Source organism: Chiloscyllium plagiosum, unplaced genomic scaffold, assembly GCF_037043375.1.
Source record: "Chiloscyllium plagiosum isolate Xiang-an unplaced genomic scaffold, Cpla_swu_hap1 HiC_scaffold_5, whole genome shotgun sequence".
Taxonomy (NCBI): domain Eukaryota; kingdom Metazoa; phylum Chordata; class Chondrichthyes; order Orectolobiformes; family Hemiscylliidae; genus Chiloscyllium; species Chiloscyllium plagiosum.
This window is the reverse complement of record NW_028270143.1, coordinates 117,611,955-117,639,757: the sequence shown is the minus strand read 5'-3', so window position 1 is coordinate 117,639,757 and position 27,803 is coordinate 117,611,955. Positions and strand designations below refer to the sequence as shown.

General features: G+C 40.4%; 1 protein-coding gene across 4 annotated transcripts in view; it reads right to left on the bottom strand.

Moving 5' to 3' along the window:
- obscnb (obscurin, cytoskeletal calmodulin and titin-interacting RhoGEF b) overlaps nt 1–27,803 on the bottom strand; it is a 799,195-nt gene that overhangs the window by 519,456 nt on the left and 251,936 nt on the right. For all 4 annotated transcript variants that reach the window (XR_015757277.1, XM_087987576.1, XM_087987577.1 and 1 more), the window contains exon 32: nt 16,871–17,137. Coding sequence is in view for 3 of the 4 variants with exons in the window: in XM_087987576.1 (XP_087843702.1) it covers nt 16,871–17,137 (267 nt within the window). In the remaining variant the exon portion in view is untranslated. The remainder of the gene's footprint in view (nt 1–16,870; nt 17,138–27,803) is intronic.

The window sequence follows — 27,803 nt, the reverse complement described above, 5'->3', positions numbered from 1 at the left end:
GTATAACATAGCTAAGATAAGTGGGAAAACTGAGGACTGGGAAGCTTTTAAAGAGCAACAGAGGATTACTAAGAAGGAAATACGCAGAGGAAAAATGAGGTACGAAGGTAAACTGGCCAAGGATATTAAGGAGGATAGTAAAAGCTTTTTTAGGTATGTGCAAGGAAAAAAAATGGTTAGGACAAAAATTGGGCCCTTGAAGACAGAAACAGGGGAATCTATTACTAGGAACAAAGAAATGGCAGAGGAATTAAATGGATACTTCAGATCTGTGTTCACTGGGGAAGACACAAGCAATCTCCCTGAGGTAACAGTGGCTGAAGGACCTGAACTTAAGGGAATTTATATTTGCCAGGATTTGGTGTTGGAGAGACTGTTAGGTCTGAAGGTTGATAAGTCTCCGGGGCCTGATGGTCTGCATCCCAGGGTACTGAAGGAGGTGGCTCGGGAAATCGTGGATGCGTTGGTGATTATTTTCCAGAGTTCAATAGATTCGGGGTCAGTTCCTGAGGATTGGAGGGTGGCTAATGTTATACCACTTTTTAAGAAAGGTGGGCGAGAGAAAGCAGGAAATTATAGACCAGTTAGTCTGACCTCAGTGGTGGGAAAGATGCTGGAGTCTATTATAAAGGATGAAATTACTGCACATCTGGATAGTAGTAACAGGATAGGACACAGTCAGCATGGATTTATGAAGGGGAAATCATGCTTGACTAATCTTCTTGAATTTTTTGAGGATGTAACTATGAAGTTGGACGAGGGAAATCCAGTAGATGTAGTGTACCTGGACTTTCAGAAAGCTTTTGATAAAGTCCCACACAGGAGGTTAGTGAGTAAAATTAGGGTGCATGGTATTGGGGGCAAAGTACTAGAGTGGATTGAAAATTGGTTGGCTAATAGGAACCAAAGGGTAGTGATAAATGGCTCCATTTCGGAATGGCAGGCAGTGACCAGTGGGGTACCACAGGGATCTGTGCTGGGACCGCAGCTTTTTACAATATATGTTAATGATATAGAAGATGGTATCAGTAATAACATTAGCAAATTTGCTGATGATACAAAGCTGGGTGGCAGGGTGAAATGTGATGAGGATGTTAGGAGATTACAGGGTGACCTGGACAAGTTAGGTGAGTGGGCAGATGCATGGCAGATGCAGTTTAATGTGGATAAATGTATGGTTATCCACTTTGGCAGCAAGAACAGGAAGGCAGACTACTACCTCAATGGATTCAATTTATGTAAAGGGGCAGTACAGAGAGATCTGGGTGTTCTTGTACACCAGTCATTGAAGGCAAGCATGCAGGTACAGCAGGTAGTGAAGAAGGCTAACAGCATGCTGGCCTTCATAACAAGAGGGATTGAGTATAGAAGCAAAGAGGTGCTTCTGCAGCTATACAGGGCCCTGGTGAGACCACACCTGGAGTACTGTGTGCAGTTCTGGTCTCCAAATTTGAGAAAAGACATTCTGGCTATTGAGGGAGTGCAGCGTAGGTTCACGAGGTCAATTCCTGGAATGGCAGGATTACCTTACACTGAAAGACTGAAGCGACTGGGCTTGTATACCTTTGAGTTTCAAAGATTGAGAGGGGATCTGATTGAGACGTATAAGATTATGAAAGGATTGGACACTCTGCCAGTAGGAAACATATTTCCACTGATGGGTGAGTGCCGAACCAGAGGACACAGCTTAAAAATACGGGGTAGACCATTTAGGACAGAGATGAGGAGAAACTTCTTCACCCAGAGAGTGGTGGCTGTGTGGAATGCTCTGCCCCAGAGGGCAGTGGAGGCCCACTCTCTGGATTCATTTAAGAAAGAGTTGGATAGAGCTCTCAAAGATAGTGGAATCAAGGGTTATGGAGATAAGGCAGGAACAGGATACTGATTAGGAATGATCAGCCATGATTATATTGAATGGCGGTGCAGGCTCGAAGGGCTGAATGGCCTACTCCTGCACCTATTGTCTATTGTCTATTGTCATATAAGGAGAGTATTAAATTGAGAGGCAAAGCACATAAGGAGGAAGACAGACCCGAAGCCTGGGTAAATTCAGAATCCAGCAGAGGACTAAAAAGATAACAAAGGTAGAGAGTAAGTAAACTATAGGTCAAACTTGTGAGGAATATCAAAACTGACAATAACAGTTTATTTAAATATATAAAAAGGAAGAGACAGGTCTGAATAAACATAGGCCCCATAGAACATGAACCTTGGGAGATGGTTATAGGGAACAAGGAAATGGTGGAGGAATTAAATAGATATTTTGCATCAATCTTTAAGGTAGAAGATATTTTGAAAATCCCATTAATACAAAAGAAAATGGGGGAGGACTTAAGTAACATTGCCATAACCGGATAATTATTAGATAAATTAATGCGGCTAAAGGAGGATGTCTTGCATCCCTATATCCTAAAAGATGCTATGGCTATGGAAATAGTGGATACATTTGTTGTAATTTTCCAAAATTCCTTGGATTCTGGAGGAGTACCAGAAAATTGGAAGATTGCCATTGTGACACCTCTATTTAAAAAGGGAAGGAGACAAAATGATAAGACCCAACGGTATTCGGGGTGCTATATTGACATCAATAGAGAATTGGCTAATGGGCAGGTAACAGCAAGTGGGGAAAAAGGATTCTTTTTCAGGTTTGATGACCTATAACCAGTGAGGTTCCACAGGGATCAGTGCTGGGTCCACAAATTTTTACAAAAGATATTAATGACTTAGAGGAAGGAAGTGAATACACTGTAGCCAAAGTTGTAGATGACATAAAAATAGGTGGAAAGTCATATTGTGGAAAGTGGAATAAAACAGTTTACAGAAAGATACTGACAGGTTAAGTAAGTGAATGTAATGTGGAAAAATGTGAGGTTGTTCTTTTGGAAGGGAAAATAAAAGAACAGAGTAATATGAAAATGGAGAAAACTGCAGAAAGCTGCAGCACAAAGAGACTTGGGGCTATTTGCGCACAAAACAAAGGAAAGCAAGCACATAGGTGCATCAGGTAACTGGGAAGGCAATTGGAATTTTGGCCCTTGTTTAAACAGGGTTGGAGTATGAATAGGAAGGTCTTAGTGTAACTGCACAAGATACTGATGAGATCACATCTGGAGTGCTGTGAGCAGTTTTGGTCTCATTATTTAAGAAATCATTTCATTGGAGGCAGTTCAGAGAAGATTCATGAGGATGATTCCTGGTATGGAGGGATTGTCTTATGAGCAAAAGTTAGGATTCTCCTCACTGGAGTTGAGATTAACAAGAGGTGATCTCATTGAAATGTATAGGATTCTTAAGGTGATTATCAAAGAACTTTGGGTATTAGAAATCTGAAACAAAAACAGAAATTGCTGGAGAAACTCAACAAATCTGACAGCATCTGTGACAGGGGTTTTGGGAGGCAGGGAGCAGGCTTGACAGAGTAAATAAATGCTGTGGGGATATTTCCCCTCATGGGAGAGTCTAGGACCAGATGGCATAGACTCAGAATTAAGAGATACAAATTTAAGACTGAGATAAGGAGGAACTTCTTTTCTCAGAGGGTTGTGGTCTTTGGATCTCCTTCCTGTGGGGGCAGAGTTCTTATGTGTATTTAAGGCTGAGATAGACTGATTCTTGATCATTAGGGAAATCAAGTGTTATGGGGAAACAGCAGGAAGGGTTATGTAAGGAGTGTTGGATCAGCCATGATCCTACTAAATGGCAGTGCAGGCTTGAGCAGCTGAACAGCCTACCCCTATTTCTATTTATGGTCTTATCCTGGTTAATCTTCTCTGCAACCTCTCCAGGGCAATCACATATCTCTTATAATGTGGATTCCAGAATTTCTCACAATACTCTAGCTGTGACCTAACTAACATTTTATGCAGTTCCAGCATATCCTCCTTGCTGTTAAACTCTACACTTTGACTAATAAAAGCAAGTATCCCATGTGCCTTCTTAACCACTTTATCTACCTATCCTGATACTTTAAGGGACCAGTTTACATGCAAAACAAGATCCTTCTAATCTTCCCAGGTCCTACCATTCCTCAAGTATTCCCTTGCCTTTTTTGTCCTCCCCAAGTGCATCACCTCACATTTATATGTATTGAATTCCATTTGCCGCTGATCAGTCCATCTGATCTATATCCTCCTATAATTTAAGACTGAATTCCTTACTATTTACCATCCTGCAAATTTTTGCATCATGTGCAACCTTACTGATCGGGAACATCTTTCAACATGAAACATCTCCAAAACCTGACAATGAATCCTAGAAGAGATCAGGAATAATCACTAGTATTTTAACCTTAATCACCTTCCAAACATAATTGGTAATTTTGTAGCTGGTGTTTTTACACAATCGATTCATAAGTTGGAGCTCCAAACTTCATGCCCAAATTCATTAAGAGGATGCATTATTGAAATTAAAACATGAGAGGAAAACAAAATACCAATACAGTTATAGTCTTCAAATCAATACCAATGAAAATAATAATATTTTTACAGAAAATACATGGCAGTAATTGGTATATAACTTCAATCAGCAGCAAGTAATGTTGGCATCTTTTTAGTTTTACCGAATCCTTTTGGGGTCTGGAAGGAAATCATACTTCATTACTACTTCAATTTGCTTAAAGAATTCTGATTGTGAATTTCATTCTTGAAAGAAGGCTTTGAATTAATTGACTCGCATTTATATATACATCACAATAGTGAATCATTTATTTCACAAATGAATGAAAATGACTAACTTGTTAGATGATAGTAACGGTAAAATTCAGATACAAAAGAAAAGGCAACACAAGTAGATTGAAGACGGCAGTTAAGGGAAAGAAACACAGGAAATTTATTTATGGACAAAAAAGGCACAACTGTTAATTGTGAGTCATACAATAATGTAATAATGATTTAAGTTTTACAAGAAAAGATGAGCAGCAAAATACACAACAGACCCTCATTATAACACTTTACAATATCTCTTCAAGACAACATGTTGAACCAATAAAGATCCCAATAAATATTATGGCCTTGATTTTCTCTGTAATTTTTAAAAATTAATTCACAGGATGTGGGCACCAATAGTAAGGCTAGAATTTATTATCATCCTACCCTTGAGAAGGTGGAGATAGCTGCATTCTTCAACCATTGCAATCTGTGTGGTGCGGGTATATTATCTACAGCATGGACTAGCAAGAAAACAGCAAAAACAGTGAAACTCAGCAGCTCTGGCAGTATCTGTGCAAACAGTGCTAGTGTTGAGTACCTGCAGAGTTTCTCCTGCAATTTCTGCTTTTGTTTTGCAGTGCTTTTATAATATTAACATAGGCAGGAGTTCTGGGATTTTGGATCAGCCATGATTATATATTTTCTCGTCAGCGTGGTTTGCAAATTGGGGATGGAGGCTTCAAGATAGTGTGGCTCCTGTGAATTCCCTATCTTTGTCTTCTTAGGAGTTAAAGGAATTAAAGGCTTTTGAGGTGTGGCCTCTGCATTGGATGTTCTAGAAGTTATGCACTGTAGCTCCTGTGCACTGTTGGTGGAGAGCGAAGGTTTAAGCATGGATGAGGTGCTGATCAAATGGGTCGCTTTCAGCTTTGACCTGCTGTTGTAGTAATTAAACTTAGTATTGATCCCTTAAAGGGTGACCTTGGATAATTAATGATACAAAACAAAGAAATGGTAGAAACAGAAAACAAATGGCAGAAGCATTTTGCATCTGTCTTCAATTAAACATCGAAACATGGAAACGAGCAGCAGGAGTAAGCCATCTGGCCCTTTGAGGCTGCTCCACCATTCAGCTTGATCATGGCTGATCTTCAACCTCAAAGCCTTTTCTTTTTGTTTTCTCTCCAGACCACTTGATGCCATTAAAATATAAAATAAATCAATCTCTTTCCTGAATATAGAATCATAGAGCATAGAAACTGGCTCTTCGGCCAACCATGCTCTGCTAACCAACAAATACCAAACTATGCTAATGCTATTTACCTGTACTTGGTCAATAGCCTACTATGGCCTGGAATTCTAAGTACTCATCAAGATTCTTCATAAATGTTTCAAAATTACCTGCCTCCAGCCCTCTCTCAAGCAGCGCGTTCCATATTTCTACCAACCTCAGAGGGAAAAAAAGGTTTTCTCAGATATCTTCTAATCACTTGTTCCTCACCTTAAACTTATGCCCTCTGGACACATATGTCATGGGGAAAAAATCCCACAATACACTCTGTCCATGACTCTCATAATACTGTATATCTTAATCAGATCCCCCTTACCCTCATTTGCTCTAAGGAAAACAAGTGTATCCTATCCAGTCTCTCCTCGTAACTGAGACTTTTCAGACCAATCAACATTCTGGTGAATCTTCTCTGCACTCTCTCCAGTATAATCAGGTCCTTCCGATTGTATGGCACACAAAACTGCACACAGTATTCCATCTGTGTTATAACCAATGTCTTACAAAGTTATAACAAGACTTCCTTGCTCCTGTATTCTATGCTCCAGTTAATAAAAGCAACAATCCTGTATGCTACCTTCGCCATCCTGTCTACCTGTGCATTTAGGGTTCTGCGGACTTGTACACCAAGTTCCTTTTGTTTGTCAGTATTTCCTTGTGTATGTCCTTTCTTTATTAAACCTCCCAAAATGCATTATTTCACACTTAGCAGAATTAAATTTCATTTGCCATCTCTGTTTAATTTATCATCTAATCAATATCAGACTGTCGCCTAAGACTATCTTCCTCACTGTCAACAACACCACTAGTTTTCAGGTCATCTGTATACTATTTACATTTATATCCAAGTAATTAATGTATATATCAAACAGCAAGGGTTCCAGCACTTATTCTTGTGAGACACTGCTGGTCACAGGCTTCCAATCACAAAAAACATTTCCCCAGTCCCCTTTGCCTCCTAATTGCAAACCAATTTTGGATCCAGTTTGCCAACTTGCCTTGCAACGTGTGGCATTCTTACCTTTGGACCGCCTTCCAAGTTAAAGGCCTTACTGAAGTCCAGGTACACCACATCAACTGCCCTGTCCTCATAAATATATTTCATCACCTTTTTAAAAAACTCAATTAAATTGGTCAGACAGGATCTCCACCTAATAAATTGATGCTAACTATACCTGATCAATCTCTGCCTTTCCAAGTGTTGATTCATCCTGTCCATCAGAATATTTTCCAATAATTTCCCTACCATTGACATCAGACTAACTGGTCTATAATTACCTGGCCTATTCCTGCTACCCATGTTAAATGAAGGAACTACATTAACCAGCCTGCAGTCATCTGGCACTTCACCTCTGGCCAGTGACATATGAAGTATCTCCATTATAGCCTCAGCATCTCCTCCATTGTCTTCAGCAGCAGTCTGGGATGCAACTTATCAGGTCCATTATGCCCACTAAAACATTGAATATATCCTCTTTATTAATCTTAACATGTTCTAGAATCTCACTATCCTAATTGAAATCTATGGCTATGTTTTTCTTAATACAGATGAGAAATACAGGGTAGACCATTTAGGACAGAGATGAGGAGAAACTTCTTCACCCAGAGAGTGGTGGCTGTGTGGAATGCTCTGCCCCAGAGGGCAGTGGAGGCCCACTCTCTGGATTCATTTAAGAAAGAGTTGGATAGAGCTCTCAAAGATAGTGGAATCAAGGGTTATGGAGATAAGGCAGGAACAGGATACTGATTAGGAATGATCAGCCATGATCATATTGAATGGCGGTGCAGGAACGAAGGGCTGAATGGCCTACTCCTGCACCTATTGTCTATTGTCTAAATATTCATTTGAAATCTTACCCATATCCTCTGACTCCATGTACAAGTTGTCTTTCCACAGTCATCCTCTTAACTCTTAAACTATTTATAAAATGTCTTGAAGTTTTCCATAATCCCATCTGCTGAAGGTAGTTTGTGGTCCATCTCTGCCCTCCAAATTTATTTTTTAAAGCAACCACCTAAACGGTTATAATTTAAAGGACTCCCATGTTTTTAGTGTGCTGTTCCTGAGATATGCTTCCTTTTTCTTTATCCATCTCTTGATTTCATTTGACATACAGGATTCTCTGGACTTGCTTCCCTTTTATTCTTAGAGGAACACGCTAGCCCTAAATTCTCACTACATTACTTTTTAATGATACCCAATTCACAAATGTAGACTTACCTGAAAATAACTACTCCCCGTCAATGTTTGCCAGATCTTGTTTCATTATACTGAAATTGGATTTCCCCCAATTTAGACACTTAACTTCACACTACCCTTATCTCTTTCCACAATGATTTTAAAACCTACAGAGTTATCATCACCATATTCAAAATGCTTGCCCCTGAAACTTCGCCACTTCATTCTTTAGGATTAGGCTTAGCACTGCCCAATCTGTAGACAGACTACCTACATACTGCCACAAAAAAAAAGCTCTCCTTGATGCAATTTAAAAGCTCCACTCCATCTAGTCCTTTCACACTATGGTATTTCCAGCCAATGCTGGCAAAGTTGAAATCCCTTACAACTTATAAACCCCTGTTTCTCTCACATGTTTCTATGATTTACTTACATTTCTGCTGCTCTATTTCTCTCTGACTGTTGAGAGGACTGAAGTATAATCCTAGCAAAGTAATCAAATCTTTTTTATTTCTAAGGTCTACCCAGATGGCATCATTTCAAGACTCTTCAAGAATATCCTCTCTCATTACTTAATATATTTAGTGACGTGGCCTCCATAGCCTTCTGTGTAGAGGTTTCCAAAAGTTCGCTTCCCTTTTACTGAAGAAACATTTCCTCATCTTAGTCCTAAATGGCCCAACCTATATCTTGAGACTTTGATGCCTGGTTCTAATTTCCCCAACCAGGAAAAAATACCTTCAATGAAAGCAAAATACTGCAAGTTCTAGAAATCTGAAAAAAACACAGAGAATGCTGGAGAAACTCAGCCGATGTACTAGGATGAGCAATAAATGCTGGCCAGCCAGTAACACCTATGTCACACAGATATATAAAAGGTCTGACATGGTTCTATGAAGAGTAACAGAGTTAATGTTTCGTATTTGTTATGATTCTTCTTCAGAACCTTCTTCTACAATTATAAGAAGACTCGTATCTGACTCGAAATGTTAACTCTATTTTCAAATACACAGATCCTGCCAAACTTGTTAGGTTTCTTCAGCACCTTCTGTGGTTGTTAAACAAAGCATCTCCCCTGCCCCTAGTCTGTCAAGCCCTGTTAGAACACACAAAAAACCCAAGAATACTTGAAAATCAAGTAGAAGGGAGAGAGGAACATTCAAAATCACTAGCAAGAAGGTACTAGGAAAACTACTGGAATAACACGTTGACAAGTCTCCCGGACCTGATGGCTTTCATCAGAGATCTTAGAAGATATGGCTGCAGAGATTGTAAGAACATTGGCTGTGGTTTTCTAAAATTCCCTCGAGTCTGATTGGGTACAAATGGATTGGAATTTCATTAATGTCACAATCCTATTCATAAAAGGTGCAAGACACAAAACAGGAAACAATAGGTATTACCTAACACTCATTATACGGAAAATGTTGAATTTTATTATTAAGAAGTAATAGCAGGACATTTCAAAAATATTACGACAAACAAGCAGTGTTAAGATGATATTGTGAAGGGGAAGTTGGTTTGACTGATATATTAGAATTGTTTAGGAAGCAACAACCTAAAGACTAGTATCAAACACTAAGTCATGGAGTCATAGAGTCCTACATCGTGGAGACAGGCCCTTTGGTCCAAACTGGTCCATGCCGACCAAAATGTCCATCCATGCTAACCCCATTTTCCTGCATTTGGCCCATATCCTTCAAAATCTTTCCTATTCATGTATTTGTCGAAATGCCTTTTAAATGTTGTTAATGTACCCGCTTCGACTATTTCCGTTGGCAGCTCATTCCATATAAACAACACCGTCTGTGTAAAAAAAGTTGCCCCTCCGGTCCCCTTTTATTCTTTCCCTTCTAACCTTAAACTGATGATGCCTTCTAGTCCTCGATCCTCCAACCCTGGGAAAAGACTGAGTGCATGATCTTATACACTTCTATAATATTCTCCCCTTCCCGCCCCTGCTGTAGTCTCCTATGCTCTAAAGAAAAAAGTCCTAGCTTGTCCAATCTCTCCCAAACATCTGAGTCCTGACAACATCCTTACAAGTTTCTTTGCACTTTTTCCAGTTTAATAACATCTTTCGTATAGCGAGGTGACCAAAAAACAACACAATATTCTAAGTGCAGCCTCACCATCGTCCTGTAGAATTGCTACAATAACTTCCCAACATCTGTACTCAATGTCCTGACTGATGAAGGCCAGTGTGCCAAAAGCTTTATTCTCTGCCCTGTCTACCTGTGACTCTACTTTCAGAGAACCTTGCACCTGAACCCCAAGGTTCCTCTGTTCCACTACACTCCTTAAGGCGCTACCAGTCACCTTGAAACTCAAAGCTTGATTTGACTTTCCAAAATGCAAGACGTTACACTTATCTATATTAAACTCCATTTGCCATTTCTCAGCCTACTTCCCCAACTGATCGAGGTCCTGCTGCAATTTCTGAGAACATTCCTCAGTGTCCATGATACCACCTATTTTAGTGTCATCTGCCAACTTACTAATCATGCCTTGTACATTTTCACCCAAATCATTCATATATATAACAAACAGCAATGGGCTTAGTACAACCACTGAAGCACTCCACTAGTCACAGGCCTCCAGTCCGACAAGCATCTTTCCAATATTAATCTCTGCTTCCTACCATCAAGCCAATTGTGTATCCAATTTGCCAGCTCTCCCTGGATTCCATGCAATCTAACCTTCCAGAGCAGCCTACCATGTGGAACCTTATCAAAGGCCTTAATGAAATCCATATAGACTACGTCTACCACCCTGCCCTTGTCAACCTCTCTGGTCACTTCATTAAAACACTCTAACAAATTTGTGAGGCATAATTTCCCAGTTCATACATGTAGGTTATTGACCACACTCAACCTACTTATATTAGGCTCTGCCAATAGCGAGGACAGTGCAGTTGATAGAGCCATCTGTGCCTAGTTGTTTGTGTATTACAATTCATGACTAAACCTTTCAGGATAGCAGGGCTTTGATCTAGTAAGTATCTCTATCTATCGACAATGTGCTGTTTACCCTGGATAATCTACTATTCTATTATGATAATATGCGTTGAAGTCCTCTTGTGACCATTTGTCTCAAACAGGTATACCATTTTGGATACTGTTGGGGTGGGATAGCTCTCAGAGGAAAGCAGCAGCAGTAGTCAAATCAGTGGCATTGTTTTACAGCAGGGAGGGTCAAAGTATAGAACAGCAGTAGTGATAGGGGTTCTGAATCCTAGTTTGGGGTCTTGCTGTCATGATACCAAGATTACTCATTGAATAAAGTCTTTCTATTATTGATTATTCTGTTCATGGTTATGTATAACAAAACCCGCTAATATATTTCACAGCTAGACGAGGTTTTCATATTAATTTTTATAGATTTTCCTTAAATCACTCTTTATGCCACAGAGTACTCTGTGGGGTACTCACACAAGTGCAACGGCTGGTACGAGATTTACCAACTCTATTAACTTTAACTGCTTCAAGCTTGTGCTTACACATCAATGTTTATAACAGCTGAGGTCCCTTAGGATGTGGCATACCAAGTTGTCTTGGGCTAACAAGTGTGTGCCTGAAACCTGCTTCTAATTAAGTGCAGGATTAATTAGGGCATTATAATTAGGGGCACAACTTGGTAATTCTGTAGCTGCAGCAAACACTCCAGGATGGTATGTTATCTCCCTGGTGAAGGATGTCTCTGTGCAGGCACAGGATATTCTGAAAGTGGAAGGTGATTACCCAGAGGTTGTGGTCCATATTGGTAATAATGACATTGGCAGAAAGAGAGAAGAGGATCTGCAAAGATGGTTCAAGAAGTTAGTTGGAAGTTCGATAGCAGGCCTGTTAAGGTTGTAACCTTGGATTTACTTCCTGTGCCTGTGCTAGTGAGGCTAGGAATCAGAAGATAGTACAGTTAAATATGTGACTAAAGAGTTAGTGTAGGACGGAGGGCTTCAGGTATGTGGATCATCAGGAAATATTCTGGGGCAGGTGAGATCTGTTCAAGAAGGACAGGCTGCACTTAAACTAGAGGAGCACCAATATCATGGCAGGAGATTTGAGAGTGTTTAAACTAACAGGGGGGAGAGAACTAGAGCAGTAGGCCTGCAAGTAAAATGACCAAAGAGGAGTCAGAGACTAAGGCCAGTAAGGCTAAAAGGAAGAACAGAGAGGGAGACGTTACTGAACACTGGAAGACTGGTGGTCTGAGATGCCTTTGTTTTAATGCGAGCGGTATGACAGGTAAGGCAGACAAGCTTAAAGCTTGGATTGCATCATCATAAAACTATGATGTTGTAGCTATTACAGATACTTAGTTGAGAGGGGGAAAAGTCTGGCAGCTTTGCAGGATTTAGACGTTTCAGGCAAGATAAAGACGGATGTAAAAGAGGTGAACAAGAGGTGAGGGAGTTGCGTTGCTGATAAGGGAGAATATCATACCTGTACTGAGGGATGACACTTTGGTAGGCTCTTCCATTGAGGCCAAAAGGGTACAGCTCAGGAACAGGAAGAGTACAATCATTTTGATGGGATTGTGCTACATACTGCTCAACAGCCAGCGGGTGATAGATGAACAGATATGTAGACTTTGTTATGAAGGTGTAGGTGTGTACTGTACCTTTAAGAGACACTGAAAGCTGGCAAAGACATAGAGAAGCACATAGTGTACTGAAAGATTTTAAAATGTAACATTTGGTTGATACAAATAGCTGGTGCTGTGTTGTCATGGAACAAGAACAAATTCAAAATCGGCCAATCAGTTTAAATTATGCCCCAGATACCAAACTCCAATCAAACTTGAATTTTACTGTTTCGGAGGACATCAAACCAATAAAATGAACTGATGTTATGGGGCATAAAACCGGACATTTTGAACAGTTAGGGTGAGAACGCCCAAGAAAACCAACAAGTATAGACTGTTAGCCGAATAGCTCTCTGAAACGTACCTGTTCTATGAAAGACCTATGAAACAGAATACTGAAGAAAAGACGACAGAGGAATGTCTACAGAGGAAGAAACAAAGAGAAGATTCGACAGCTGGCTGGTTTTGACAATTTTTTGTAAATCTTAATCAGGGTTTTTATCAGACCAGAATTGTAGAGTGGGGAGGTAAAAGATAGGTTTAAGAGAAAGGAGTTGTAAATAGTTATTGGCTTTAATATTCTCCTTTGGACTTGAATAATAAAATTTTTAATTGTTACTATAAATAATGTCCTCTGGGATGGTGCTTTACCTCTCGAAATTTAACAGATTACGGCACGAGGTGAGCTTCTCTGTGTGTCGGGTTTAAATTAACAGAGGGACTTACCCTGTGTTGTAACAACTTATGGAAAATATAAAAACACCAGGATTGTTGTAGTGGATGATATTAACTTCCCCCATATTGCCTAGGACTCACTTAGTACCAAGGGCTTGGATGGAGGTGGGGTGTTGGTGGTAGGATTTGTTTGATGTCTTTAGAATGTTTTTTTTGAAACATTATGTGAATAGTCCAACTAGAGAAGGGGTCATAGGGGACGTGGTACTGGAGAATGAGCCTAGCCATGTGACCAAAGTTTCAGGGGAAGTATTTTGGGAACAGTGACTACAATTCTGTAAGTTTTAAGTTATTTATGTATAAGGGGAAGAGCTGGATGAAAGTATTAAATTGGGGGAAGGCTAACTACCACAATATTAGGCAGGAACTGAGAAATACAGATTGAAGAGTAATTCTACATCTGGCATTTAAAGACCAGTTCATTAGAGTTCAGAATCAGCATGTTCCTGTGAAAATGAAGGAAAGCCATAGCAAAACCTGGGTATCTTGGAAACAAGACAAATTGAGAGTTTAAGCAAAGTGAAGAACGAGGCGTAGGTAAAGTTTATGAAAGTGAAGACAGACAAGGGTCCTTGAAGAATAAAATGATAGCAAGATAGAACTCAAATAAGGAATTAGCAGGGCTAAAAGGGGTAATGAAATGTCTGGTAAACAGATTAAGGAAAATCCCAAGGCATTTTATACATATATAAGAAGCAAGAGGGTAACTAGGGAAAGGGCAGGTCCACTCAAGGACAAAGGAGGGAATTTATGCATGGAGCTGGAGCAGTTGGGTGAAGTTCTTAACGAATTCGGTATTCACAAAGGACGACATGGTGGATGGTGACTTGCGGGAGGGGTACGTCAATATTCTATGGCATGTCTATGTGAAAAAAGAAGAGTTGTCGAGTGTTTTAAAAACATTAAGGTAGTAAAGTCCACAGCACCTGATGGGATCTATCCCAGAAGAGGCAGGTGAGGAGAATGCTGGGGGATTGTATGAAATTTTTGTATTCTCTTAGTCACAAGAGAGGTCGCAAATGACAGGAGAACAGTCAATGTTGTTCCACTGTTTAAGAAGAGTTGAAAAATGTGGTGCTGGAAAGACACAGCAGGCCAGGCAGCATCCGAGGAGCAGGAGAATCGATGTTTCGGGCATAAGCCCTTCTTCAGGAATCTTTGCAGGAGAATCGGCGTTTCAGGCATACGCCCTTCTTCAGCCTCCTCGGATGCTGCCTGGCCTGCTGTGTTTTTCCAGCCCCACATTTTTCAACTCTGGTACTCCAGCATCTGGAGTCCTCACTTTCTCCCACTGTTTAAGAAGGGCAACAGGGATCATCAGGGAAACTACAGACAGGTGAATCTTACATTAGTGATAGGGAAATTATTGGAAAAGGTTCTTAGGGATACGATTTACTCACATTTGGAAAATTATGGACTTATTAGCACAGGCAACATGGCTTTGTACAAGGAAAGTCATGTCTCACAAACATGTTTTGAGTTTTTTGAGTAAGTGACAAAGATGGTTTATAAGGGCAGGGCGGTAGATGTTATCTATATAGACTTTAGAATGATCTTTGCAAAGGCCCTTGTGTCAGGCTGATACAAAGGAGAAGTCACAGTGAACAGTGGTGAACTAGTAAACTGGACACAGAACTGGCTGAGTCATAAAAGACAGAGTGTAGCAGTGGAAGGATATTTTTCAGATTGGAGATCTGTGACCAGTGGTGTTCTGCAGAGATCAGTGCTGGTATCCCTGTTGTTTGTAATATATATATATATGAGGAGAATGTAGGTGGCCTGATTAATACACTTACAGATGACACAAAGACTGGGGGAGCAGCGAACAGTAAGGAGAATTGCCAGAGGATACAACAGGGTAGAGATAACCTGGAGACTTGGGCAGAGAAATGGCAGATGGAGTTCAAACTGCACAAATGCAAGGTGATGCATATTGGGAGATCTAATATAGGATGGAAGTATACAGTAAATGACAATAGGTCACATTCAGTAAAAATGTCATTTACAATGAGATACAGGTTTAAGGTAAAAGGAGGTAAGTTCTGTTTTGTTCCCCTCAGGATCTTATGTGTTTCAATTAAGTCACCTCTGACTTTTCTAAATTCGAGAGGATGCAGGCTGACCAGCCTTTTCTTGGAAGGCAATCCACTCAGTCCCATATTAGTTTAGTAAATCTTCTTTGAACTGCTTCCAACACATTAACACCTTTCCATAAGTATGGTGATTAATACTGTTTCCAGGTGTGATTTTACCAATGTCCTGTATACCCTCCCGATCCTTGCATTCAGTTCTTCTCACAAGAAACCGTAACATCCTATTAGCTTTCCTGATTACTTGCTGTACTTGTATACTAACATTAACATGATTCATGCACTCGGACCCCCAGATCTCTCTGCATCTCAGTGCTCTATAAACACGCACCATTTATATAATACACCTAATGCAGGAGAATATAATTCTGCTGACAATGATGGCCCAAACTGCACCATGGAGTTTCAGTTTTGAGCTATTCTGAATTTCTCCCATTTGGCAAGGTAATAGTGCCACACAAACTGTAGAGGATGTGTAAAAACAACCCATTTGCCTCCACAAGAATTGTGTGGTGATTACTTTGCCACTATTATAAGTAGATTCATCCATGAAAAGTAGATTGCTGAAAAGTAGATTTTTGATGTTACTTCCCCTTCTATTTGTTGCAACACAAATCTAGCTATGTCCTTCAAGATTCAATCAATTTGATCAGTCAAAGTGTTAGGGAATGAGTTTTAGAGAGTAAGTAATTAGGATTTGTAGTGTACTGTCTAGAAATGTGATACAGACAATTCAATGGGGTACTGGATAATTACCTCAAAAGAAAATTGCATGGCTATGTGGGAAAGACAGGGATGTGAGACTAACTGAGTTCTTTTTGTCGTAAGCCAACACAGGCACATGACAGGCTGAATGATCTCTTTCAATTCCATAACTTTTTTATGGTTCTTTAATTGTGAAAGTTGCTCAACAACTTCAGACTTGAGGGCAATCAGGAATGGCAATAGGTTCCTAGGCATGCAGCCAAAGGAAGGTTGCCTGAGCTCAGTACCTAACAGCACCTGTAGGACTCCCCCCTCAGTAAAGCTGATGGCTTCAAAGAGAAGAGGAAAGAGAGAAAACTAGTTAATGAAACAAAAAAAAATTAACATCACTATGGAATAACTTTCGCTGCAATACCAGGGCAATACATCTATTACACACTGTTTAAAGCTGTGTCACTAATAGATGAACAGTGTAAACCATTTATCTGGAGCATCTCTCTTGCTAAGTCAAGTTTTCTGCACAGCACAGACAGTATTATAAGGAGGGGCTACTGTATATATTAACCATGTTAGTCAGAGTTGAATAGAAATCAAATGGGAAGTTAAAAAACAATTGTCATTCTATTATACATTTCTTTCCTACCATTAACTTTCAAGGAAGCACTGGTTTGCTGGTCTCCAATGTCGCAAGAGTATCTTCCACTATCTTCTGGTTTAAGTTTGTGAATAACCAGCTCAACAATGGATTCTTTCTGTTTCATTTCATATTTGGCGCTAGGCTGAAGTAGAGTGGATCCTTTTGTCCATTGTACTGCTGTATCCGATCTGCTAATTTCACAATGCAGGATGGCAGTATCACCCTCTTGAGCTTCTTCATCTTTAAGCTTTTGCTTGAAGGTCGCAGGCAAGGCTATTTGGGCAATAGTAAAGACTGAATGTTAGAACAATAACTTATAATACATTAGTTGTTTACTTATATGTGGGAAATGACACAGTGTTGCTCAATGCACTCTCCCTCTTATAGCAATAGCACTGGATAAACAAAACCAAGGATTATGAGATGCAGTTCACTTCCAGGATATCACAGCTGCCACAAAAATAAAAGAAAACCGAAGGAAAAGTTATCCAAGTCATCAAACCATGTTCCATCAAAGCACCACTTGTTTCATCACAGACCTCTGAGAATCCAATATGATGATCACATTAAATTGCTTACAAAAGCAAACTACAGAGATACTAAAAACTGCTTGAAATAGCTGAGCAAATAATGTCAGAGGAGTAGTCTTTCATCAAAACGCATGAATAACTGAAATTTTCAAAATAATATAACTTCTTCTATTTGGGTTTGGTTAATCCTGCAATAAGTTATTAAAGAGAAAGTAAGAAACATACACTTGCAGAATTTATTCAAAATGATCAAGGCTTGCACTAATGTTATTTTCAAAGTAATGTTTTGTCCAGCTTGTAATTATATTTTCCTTGATTTTTTTCCACTCCAGAAAAACTTGCCAGTCTAATTTACACCTTATTCATTTTAGAACATTGCCACAATTGTTTACCTGAAGTGAATAATGCTATTTGTACTAATTTCCTACAATAAGGTCCTAATCGTCAATGAGCATACCTCAGATGTAGAGGTTGACTTTTAATTTGCTGTCTGATTGTAAAACTGTTCTTGCAAAGCAACAACTGGTTACAGAAACTGCTCAATTTCAATTGCTATCAATAGAAATGAAAATTAAGTTGTTTCGGTTGCAGACAGCCCATTTACAATGTCAGTTTTCCAGCCGCACAATAAATTAAACATCTGTCTCTAACCTCAATGTGTGCAAAATTACATGGAAGAAAATGCAGAAGTGACTAAAGGAGATAGGGAGCACTAATCCTAACAACCTTAGGAAAACACATTAAGAGGAAATTGAGGCTCCATGACACTCATTCTCTTAAGCACTGAAACTTCCCTTTGGTTCCATGTGTTATGGACCAGATCAGTTCCCCTCAGAATATTTTAAGAAGGCAGCCTAGATTCTATTTTTTTTTCTTATTTTAAAGGAAAATGTAAAGTGCTGTGTTCCAGGTGCAACTTGACTGGTCAAACTACTCGACATTAAGCAAAATACAATTTATTCAAGCATGATACTAAAAATACAACAAAGAGAGAAGAAGTTAGAATAACGTAACTCTACTGGAAAACTTAACAGAATAATAGATATAGCAACTATTACTAATCAACTGTTCCAATATAGCATCATCCCATAAACACATCCCTTAGAATAATTTTCAGAAAATAGATTTGTCTCACAGGTAACTCCAGCAACCCAGAAGGAAAAACATAACTCAGGGAGAGTAGCAGCCAGAAGACATTTATTGCAGCTTCTAACCTTTATCAGACTCCAACAGCATCTGCTTAAAGCTAAAAGCAACACTAGAAATCCTGTTTTAGGAAGGCTGGTCACACTGATCCAGGCTACGTTTCTATTGTTCCAACTTTAAAAGACATCCCCAAGGTCTCACAAGCTGATTACGTTACCACTGATTGCTCCTCACCTCTCGTACAATCTCTCTCTTAAAAGAAACCATGACAAAATGCACCTCTTAAAGCCACTGCATTGTCACATGCACGCATCTGATGCAAAACGCAACATGAATCATCCTTGTGATAAAGGGATTAATGCGAATGCTAGAGGCTTATGTTACAATATGGGGTAGTCATAATAGGGATTTTCTAACGGGCCAGTATTCGAGAAGGGGACGTAAAAGATAGGTTTAAGAGAAATGAGTTGTAAGTAGTTGTTAGTTAATATTCTCTGTTAGACTTAAAGAATAAAGTTATTAAACTTTTACTTTAAATAGTGACTTTGGGGACAGTGTTTTGCCTCTCAAACTTTAACAGATTACAGCATGGGGTGAATCTTTTCTGTGTGGCTGGTTTAAATTAGCAGAGGGATTTACCCCGTGTTGTAACAGTTTGGAGCTCGTTGTCAGAATTTGAACAGTTTGGGTCTGAGATTTGTGATTTGAACAGGTTTGGACAGATCCAGTCTGAGATTTGGACAAATTTGAATAGATTTGGGGTATGAAAAGGTCCAACAGATTCAAACACTTGCAGGTTAGTGTTCTAGATCTTTAAATAAAACATAGGTAAGACAATTTGTTTAATTTCAAAGACTTGTGGTTGATTAAATTAAAAGTGAGAGAAATGGCTCTTAAAATTGTGAAAGAGATTCTGGGATTTGAAGATGATTTACGAGTTTGCCAAGAAAATTTACAAGTAAAGAAAAAGGTCGTACTTTTAGAATTAACAAATAAATTAGATTTGGGATTAATCAAGGACAAAAGTAAGGCTGAAGCCAAGAAACAGAAAAGTGTATTAGAGGTAGAAAAACTTAAATTAGAACTGAGGAAAATGGAGTTAGAAGATAAACAAAATGAGAGAGAAAGAGAAAGAGAGAAGGAAGAAACAGCAACAGAGAGAAGAGAGAGAGAAAGAGAAGAGAGATAAATGAAGAGAGAGAGGGAGGTTCTTAGCTGAGCAAAAAGAGAGAGAAGAAAGGAAAAGACAAAAAAAGAGTGAATTTGAACTTGAGAAGTTGTGACTTAGTCAGCAAAGTCAAGTTAACAGGATGGAGATTAAAAGAGAAAATAATGATAGATACAAATATATCAAAATCCTGCCACATTTGGATGAGAAAGATGTTGAAGCCTTCTTTATATCATCTAAAAAATTGGCTAGGCAGATGGAGTGGTCTCAGGATTTATGCATAACGATAGTTCAGACTAAACTGGTAGGCCGAGCTAATAAGGTATTTGCCACCCTATCAGATGAGGGGTCAAGAGATTATGAAGAGGTCAAACAGCCTATTTTAAGCGCTTATGAATTGGTACCAGAAACGTATAGACAACGATTCAGAAACATAAAAAAGGAGCCAGATCAAACTTATGTTGAGTTTGAATGAATTAAACATAGTCAATTTGATAGATGGGTGCGTGCTTTAAAGATAGATAGGACCTTTGAGGCTATACAGAGATTAATCTGCTGGAGGAGTTTGAAAACTCACTTCCAGAGATGATAAGAATTCAAGTGGAGGAACAGAAAGTTCAGGAAGTGAGAAGAGCAGCAGAATTAGCAGATGAATACATATTGGTGCATAAGACAAGCTTCTGGCCAGAATTTCTTCCTATGAGGGATAGAAGTTGGGAGAAGGGAAGATACTGCACTACAAAACAAAGAGTAGAGAGCACTGGTAAGAGTTTACTACAGGTTCAAAAAGAAGCCCAAGAGGGTGGAAAGGAGGTGAAAGGCCTCAGATCTTTCCACTGTAGTAAACTGGGACACATAAAGTCACAGTGCTGGTCGTTAGAGAAAGGCACTGTGGATAAAATGTGGTAAAGGAAGCTAAGCCAATGGCATTAGTGAAGGTAGTAAAGGAAGCTCCAAGAGGAGCCGAGAAGTTGCACAGCTTAGGTTGGGCTGGGTATGGAGTTAGTACCTGATGTCTATAAAGAATTTGCTTCTGTGGATAAAGTTTACTCAGAAAGAACAATGGAGAAAGACAAGAAGTTATAATTTTGAGAGATACAGGATCGAACCAGTCTCTAATATTAGGAGATGAGCGAATATGCAATCCTTCTGATCTGTTACCCAAGAGTGTGGTCATTTGTGGGATAAATGGACAGAAATTTAGCGTTCCCCTATGGGGGATCAGGTTGGAGTGCCAACTCAAGACTGGGGAAGTTACAGTGGGAGTGATTGACAGAGTGTCAGTTCCAGGAATTCAGTTTGTTCTTGGGAATGTTTTAGCAAATGAACTACCTGTAGGAGGCCACCTAAGGGTACGAAAGACACAGGTTAAGGAACAAAAACATTTTTATTGACCTGGGATGCACAAGGATGTGGTTAAATTGTGCCAAATGGTAGGTAAGCCATAGGCAGTAATAAAACCAGCACCTTTGTTGCTAAATCCCACACTTGAAGAACCTTTCACGCGGGTTATAATTAATTGTGTAGCTCCCCTCCCGAGAACTAAAAGTGGGAACCAGTACTTGTTAACCATAGTGGTTGTGACTACACATTTCCGGAGGCAACTTCAGTACGGAGTTTCAAAGGAAAAGGACAGTAGAGGAGTTAGTAGCTTTCTTCATATGATTTGGGCTACCCAGAGAGACTCAGTCGGACCAAGGATCAAATTTTACTGTTCGGCTGTTTAAGGAGGTTATGGTAGCTTAGGTATACAGCACTTTAAATCCAGTGCATATTATCCTGAATCTCAGGAAGCTTTAGAAAGGTGGCATCAGACCTTGAAGACCATGTTGAGAGCATACTGTCAGGATTACTCAAATGATAGGGATAAAGGTATCCCATTCGTATTGTTTGCATGAGAGATGCCCCAAACGAATCTACTCAGTCCTTCGAGTTAATATTCAAGCACGAAGTGAGAATCTTTTGAAATTAATTAAAGAAAAATTGACAGGCCCAAAGTCGGAAATCTCACATTTAGATTATGTATCGGAGGTGAGGGAGGTTACATCAAGTTGGTGAGTTAGCTAAAAAGCGCCTAAAGAGGGCACAAAAAAGAATGGAACAGGTGGCAGATAAAAGATCTGAGACTCAGATGTTTTCCCGAGGGAATGACATGTTAGTACTGTTACCAGTGATAGGAGATCCCTTCAAAGCCAGGTTTAGTGGTCTCTTTCAAATTGAAAAAAAGTTGAGTCTGGTGAACTATCTTGTAAAGATGCCAGATAGGAAAAATCGGTATCGGATATGTCATGTGAACATGTTGAAACCATATTATATTAGAGAGAAAGAACTGGAGAAAAAGGTGTTGGTTACTGCCTCGCAGAGTGAGGAATCAAATTCAGATGGTGTGGATTTCGATGTGCCTCAAAATAGATTAAAAAATGAAGAGTTGGATAGGTTAGTAAACTATCTGTCTCATGAGCATACTGCAGTATGAGGACATATGTAGGAATCAGATGGGGAGGACTAATGCTATTGTACATGAAGTAGACATAGGGAATACTGTTCTGATAAAACAACACCCCTATCGGCATAGTCCTTCCAAAGCCATTCAGGTCCAGAAGCAGGTGGAGGCCATGCTTGACGAGGATATCATCGAACCGAGCCAGAGCGAGGTGAGTTCGCCGATCGTCTTAGTTGCCAAACCGGGCGGGTATCAACGGTTTTGCATGGATTATTGGAAGGTCAACAAAATCGGACTAATATCCAATTCCTAGGAGGACTGTATAGAGGAAGTCGGACAAGCCAGTTACATCACCAAGTTGGACTTACTGCATGGTTATTGGCAGGTACCTTTATCACAGACCGCAGAAGAAATTTCTGTGTCTGTAACCCAAATGGACTATATCAATCTAAAGTGGTGCCCTTTGGAATGAACAACGCCCCCGCCACATTCCAAAGAGTTGTGGCTGGGTTAACAAACTGTGCAGTCAATTTGGACGATGTAGTGATCTTTATTAAGTCCTGGAAAGATCACATGGTACAGTTGGCAGAACTCTTTGAACAATTATGAGAAGTAAAACTGGTAATAAACAAAACTGAATTTGTGAAAGCAGAGGTGACGTTCTTGGGACATAACATAGGTCATGGAAGGTTGACTCCACGGAATGCAAAAACAAAGACCATCGAGGAATTTCCACAATCAGCCTCGAAGAAAGCGATGCTTTGATTCTTAGGAGTCAGTGGATTCTATTGGAAGTTTGTTCCAAACTTCAGCAGTGTAGTGGCACCATTAACTGATTTGCTGAAGAAGAACACAAAGTTTCGATGGTCAGAAAAATGCCAGAAGGCATTCAATCATTTAAAAGCAATAGTAACCACTGCACGAGTTTTAGCTACACCAAACTTAAGAGTCATCGAGTCATAGAGATGTACAGCACGGAAACAGACCCTTCGGTCCAACTCATCCATGCCGACCAGATATCCCAACTCAATCTAGTCTCACCTACCAGCACCTGACCCATATCCCTCCAAACCCTTCCTATTCATTTACCCATCCAAATGCCTTTTAAATGTTGTAATTGTACTAGCCTCTACCACTTCCTCTGGCAGCTCAGTCCAAACACGTACCACCTCTGCATGAAAAAGATGCCCCTTAGGTCTCTTTTATATCTAGTATAGATAAGATACATCTATTCAATGTTATATATAGGTGGGAGGAAGTTAATATGCACCTAGGTTAAAGTAGTCTGTATGTTTTGGTAATGTGTTTAAAGAATAGAAAAGAAATTAAGCCATCTTTTCATTATGACAATTCATTTATTTCTTAAGTGGGGAGGTGTTAAAAAGGTGTATAGGTGTACTGTACCTTTAAGAGAGTTGCAAAGCTAGCAGGACTACCTGACACAGCACAAAGTGTTCTAAACAAGGTAACAATGTAACATTTGGTCAAACAGCTAGCACTACCTGAGTTGTTATGAGACAAATACAAATTTCAAATTCGGCCAATCAGTTTATACCGCAGGATACTAAACTCCAATCAAGTTTGAATTTAGTATTTAGATAATGTTAAAACCAATGAAACAATCTGATATTTTGGACAGTTAGCCAACACAGCAAAGCGAACTGCCAAAAGACCAACAGATGTAGGTTGCTGGTAAGAGCTCTCTGAGGTACCTGCCTGGAAAAGGAATTTGCACAGAAAAAAAACAGTGAAACTGATCTGGAGAGAGAATCTGCAGAGGAAAATCCACAGAGAAAACTCAGCAGAGCTGAGTGGTTTTGAAATGAGATTTTTTAAAAAATCATAATTGGGATTTTTTTTAATTGAACCAGTATTGTTGAGGGAGAGTTAAAAGATAGGTTTAAGACAAAGTAGTTGTAAATAGTTAATATTGTCTGTGAGACTTAAAGAATAAAGTTCTCAATTTTTTACTTTAAATACTGACTTTGGGGATAGTTCTTTGCCTCTCGAATTTAACAGATTATAGCACAGGGTGAATCTTGTGTGTGGCTGGCTTAAATTAGCAGAGGGGTTTACCCAGTGTTGTAACATTTGTCAGCTCACCTAGAGTTTCAGTAGGGATCTGAACATATGTGCTGTTATATATGATTGCAAGTATTGTGAATGTTTTCACTGCAGGAACCTCTAATGTAATGGTGGTCAGGATGTTGTGTATTTGTTTAGGTTTGGTTGACTGTCACACTCTGGTCCAATCATGTGATATAATGATGACATCATGGTCATTTTGTGCACGAAACAACTTAGTCTAACCATGTTGCCTGTAAACAGCTCCAAAAGAAAGCTCCTTTGCTTAACAGTTCAGCCGCCTGGTCCTTCTTTGAAATTAAAAGGCCTAAGGTTTTCTTCCCTGCAGATTTTTCTGTAGGTTGGAGGGAGTAGTATGGTTCTCACCATGAAACAAAGGTTCTCTTTCGAAGGAATAGCAAGAAGCAGACCTCCAGCCTGACCGAACAGGCCTGCAGTGTCACCACTGTGAAGGTCAGCAGCCATGCAGTGTGGGGGTGGGGGGCAAGGAGACTAAGAAATAAATGGGATGGAGTGGGGCTGGGGTGCTGGGAATGCGAAGGTGGGAGGGATGATGGTGATAGGGTGGAGCAGATGGTGGGAAGGAAGATAGACAGACAGGTAGGACAGTTCAAAAGGGTGTTATCAAGTTGGAGGGTTGAATCTGGGATAAGGTCGGGGGAGGGGAGATGAGGAAACTGGTGAAATCGACATTGATCTCATGTGGTTGCAGGGTCACAAGGCGGAAGATGAGGTGTTCTTCCTCCAGGTATCGGGTGGCTATAATTTGGCGGTGGAGGAGGCCCAGGACTTGCATGTCCTTGGCGAAGTGGGAGGGAGAGTAGAAGGGTTTGGCCAGAGGGTGATGGGGTTGTTTAGTACATGTCACAGAGGTGTTCTCTGAGACGTTCCACAGGTTGGCATCCTGTCTCCCCAATGTGGAGGACACCACATCAAGAGCAACGGACGCAGTAGATGACATGTTTGGAGGTGCAGGAAAATCTCTGTACAATGTTTAAGGATCCTTTGGGGCCTTGAATGGAGGTGATGGGGGAAGTGTGGGTGCAGGTTTTATACCTCTTGCTTTGGCAAGGGAAGGTGCTGGGAATGGAGGGTGGGTTGGTGGGGAGCATGAATATAACAAGGGAATCGCAGAGGGAATGGGCTCTGCAGAAGGCAGATAGGGATGGGGAGGAAAATATATCTCTGCTGGTGGTGTCTGTTTGTAGATTAGGAAAATGGCGGAGGATGATGCGTTGTCTGGAAATTGGTGGGTTGGAAGGTGAGGACCGGGGGGGTTCTGTCCTTGTTGTAACTGGAGAGGTGGGGTTCAAGGGTGGAGGTGCAGGAAGTGGAGATGATGTGCTGGAGGGCATTGTTGACCATGTGGGAGGGGAAATTTCAATCCTTGAAGAAGGAGGCCATCTGGGATGTTCCATGGTGGAAATGGTCCTCCTGGGAGCAGATGCAGCAGAGGCGGAGGAATTGGGAGTAAGGGATAGCGTTTCTACAGAAGGCAGGTGGGTGGAGTTTAGTCGAGGTAGCTGTGAGAGTTGTTGGGTTTAAAGTAGATATCTGTGTTGAGTTGGCCACTGGAGAGGTTCAGGAAGGGGAGAGAGGTGTCCAAGATGGTCCAGGTGAACTTGAGGTCAGAGTGGAAGGTGTTGGTGAAGTTGATGAACTGTTCAATCTCCTTGCGGGAGCACGAGATGGCACCAATAAAGTCCTCTATGTAGAGGAGGAAAAGGTGAGCAATGGTGCCGGTGTAGCTGCGGAAGCTTGATTGTTCCACATATCCGACGAAGAGGCAGACATAGCTGGGGCCCGTGCGGGTGCACTTGGCTACCCCTTTAGTCTGGAGGAAGTGGGAGCAGTAGTTGAATTAATTTTAAAATAGTTATGGACAGAAACAAAACTGGTACACTGGTTCAAGTTCTAAATTGGAGCAAGGTGACTTTTCATGGAATTAGACCGGAACTTGCAGGGATTGATTGGAGTGGTTTCTTTGCAGGCAAAGGGATCTCCGGTGAGTGGGAGGCCTTTTAAAGTGAGATAGCTAGAGTTCAATGTCTATATGTTTCTGTGAGGGTGAAGAGCAAGGTTGACAGGAATAGGGAATCCTGGATGACAAGAGATATTGAGGGTATGACCAGAAAAAATGAGGCATGGCTCAGTTAAAGCAGTTGGGATCAAAGGAATCCCTGAAAGTATGCTGGGTATAACGGAGTTTACTGAAGGAAATCGGGAGGATGATAAGGGGGCACAAGGTACCTTTGGCTGAGAAGATTAAGATGAATCTGAAGACGCTGTTTAAGTATATTAAAGGGAAAAAAAACTAGACAGAATAGGACACCAAGTACCAAAATGGACATGTTTGGTTGGAACCACAGGAGATGGGCTGAGTTCCTCAATGAATATTTCTCCACTGTTTGCTGTGGAGAAAGACATGAAGACTTGGGAACTTAGGGAAGTTCCTGGTGATATCTTAGTGACAGTCCATATCACTGTAGAGGAGGTGTTGGACATGCTAGAATGTATTAAGGTGAATCAATCGCCTGCTCCTGACCAGGTATATCCAAGAACACTGCAAGAGGCTATAGAAGAAATTGCAGAGTCCTTGGCTGATATTTTTGCACTGTCGTTAGCCACGGGTAATGTCCTGGAAGACTAGAGGCAAGCGAATGTTGTGCACTTATTTAAGAAGGGCTGCAAAGAAAAACCTGGGTACTATAGACGAGTAAGCCTAACATCTGTGATAGGTACTTGAGAAGATTCTGACAGATAAGGTGTACATGCATTTGGAAAGACAGGGTTTGATTAAGAATCGTCAGCATGTCATTGTGCATGGGAGATCATGCCTCTCAAATTTGTTAGAATTCTTTGACGACGTGACCAGTAAGGTTGATGAAGAAGATGTAATCTAAGTGGATTTCGTAAGGTCTTTGATAATGGTAAGCTGCTGTGGAAGCTTAAGATCACATGGAATCCAGGGATAGCTGGTAAATTGAATACACTTGGCTCAATGGTAATAAGTAGAGGGTAATAGTGGAAAGATACTTGTCGGATTGGAGGCCTGTGACGAGCGGAGTGCTGGATGGGTTGTACTGGTTTTGGATGTAGGTTTGCTTGGTTAGCTGCAAGGTTCATTTCCAGATGTTTCATTACCCTACTAGGTAACATCTTCAGTGGGCCTCAGGCGAAACTGAAAATTGTATGGAGGAAGAAGGACACTACTTCGACTGGGACAACACATCCATCCTAGGACAAGCGAAAGACATGCATGAGAATTCCTAGAAGCATGGCATTCCAACCAGAACTCTATCAACAAACACATCAAGTTAGACCCCATCTACCACCGCCTGAGAAAAGGAACAGGAAGTGACATCACCAACCCCAAAACAGCCCAAACATATAAATAGAAATCAGGAATTTTCAGCTTCGCCTGAGGCCCATTGATGTTACCTAGTAGGGTAACGAAACGTCTGGAAATGAACCTTGCAGCTCAGCGAGCAAACCTACATCCAAAACCTCAACCTGAGCTACAAATCTTCTCAACTTGCTAGGGTTATACTGGTCCCATTGCTGTTT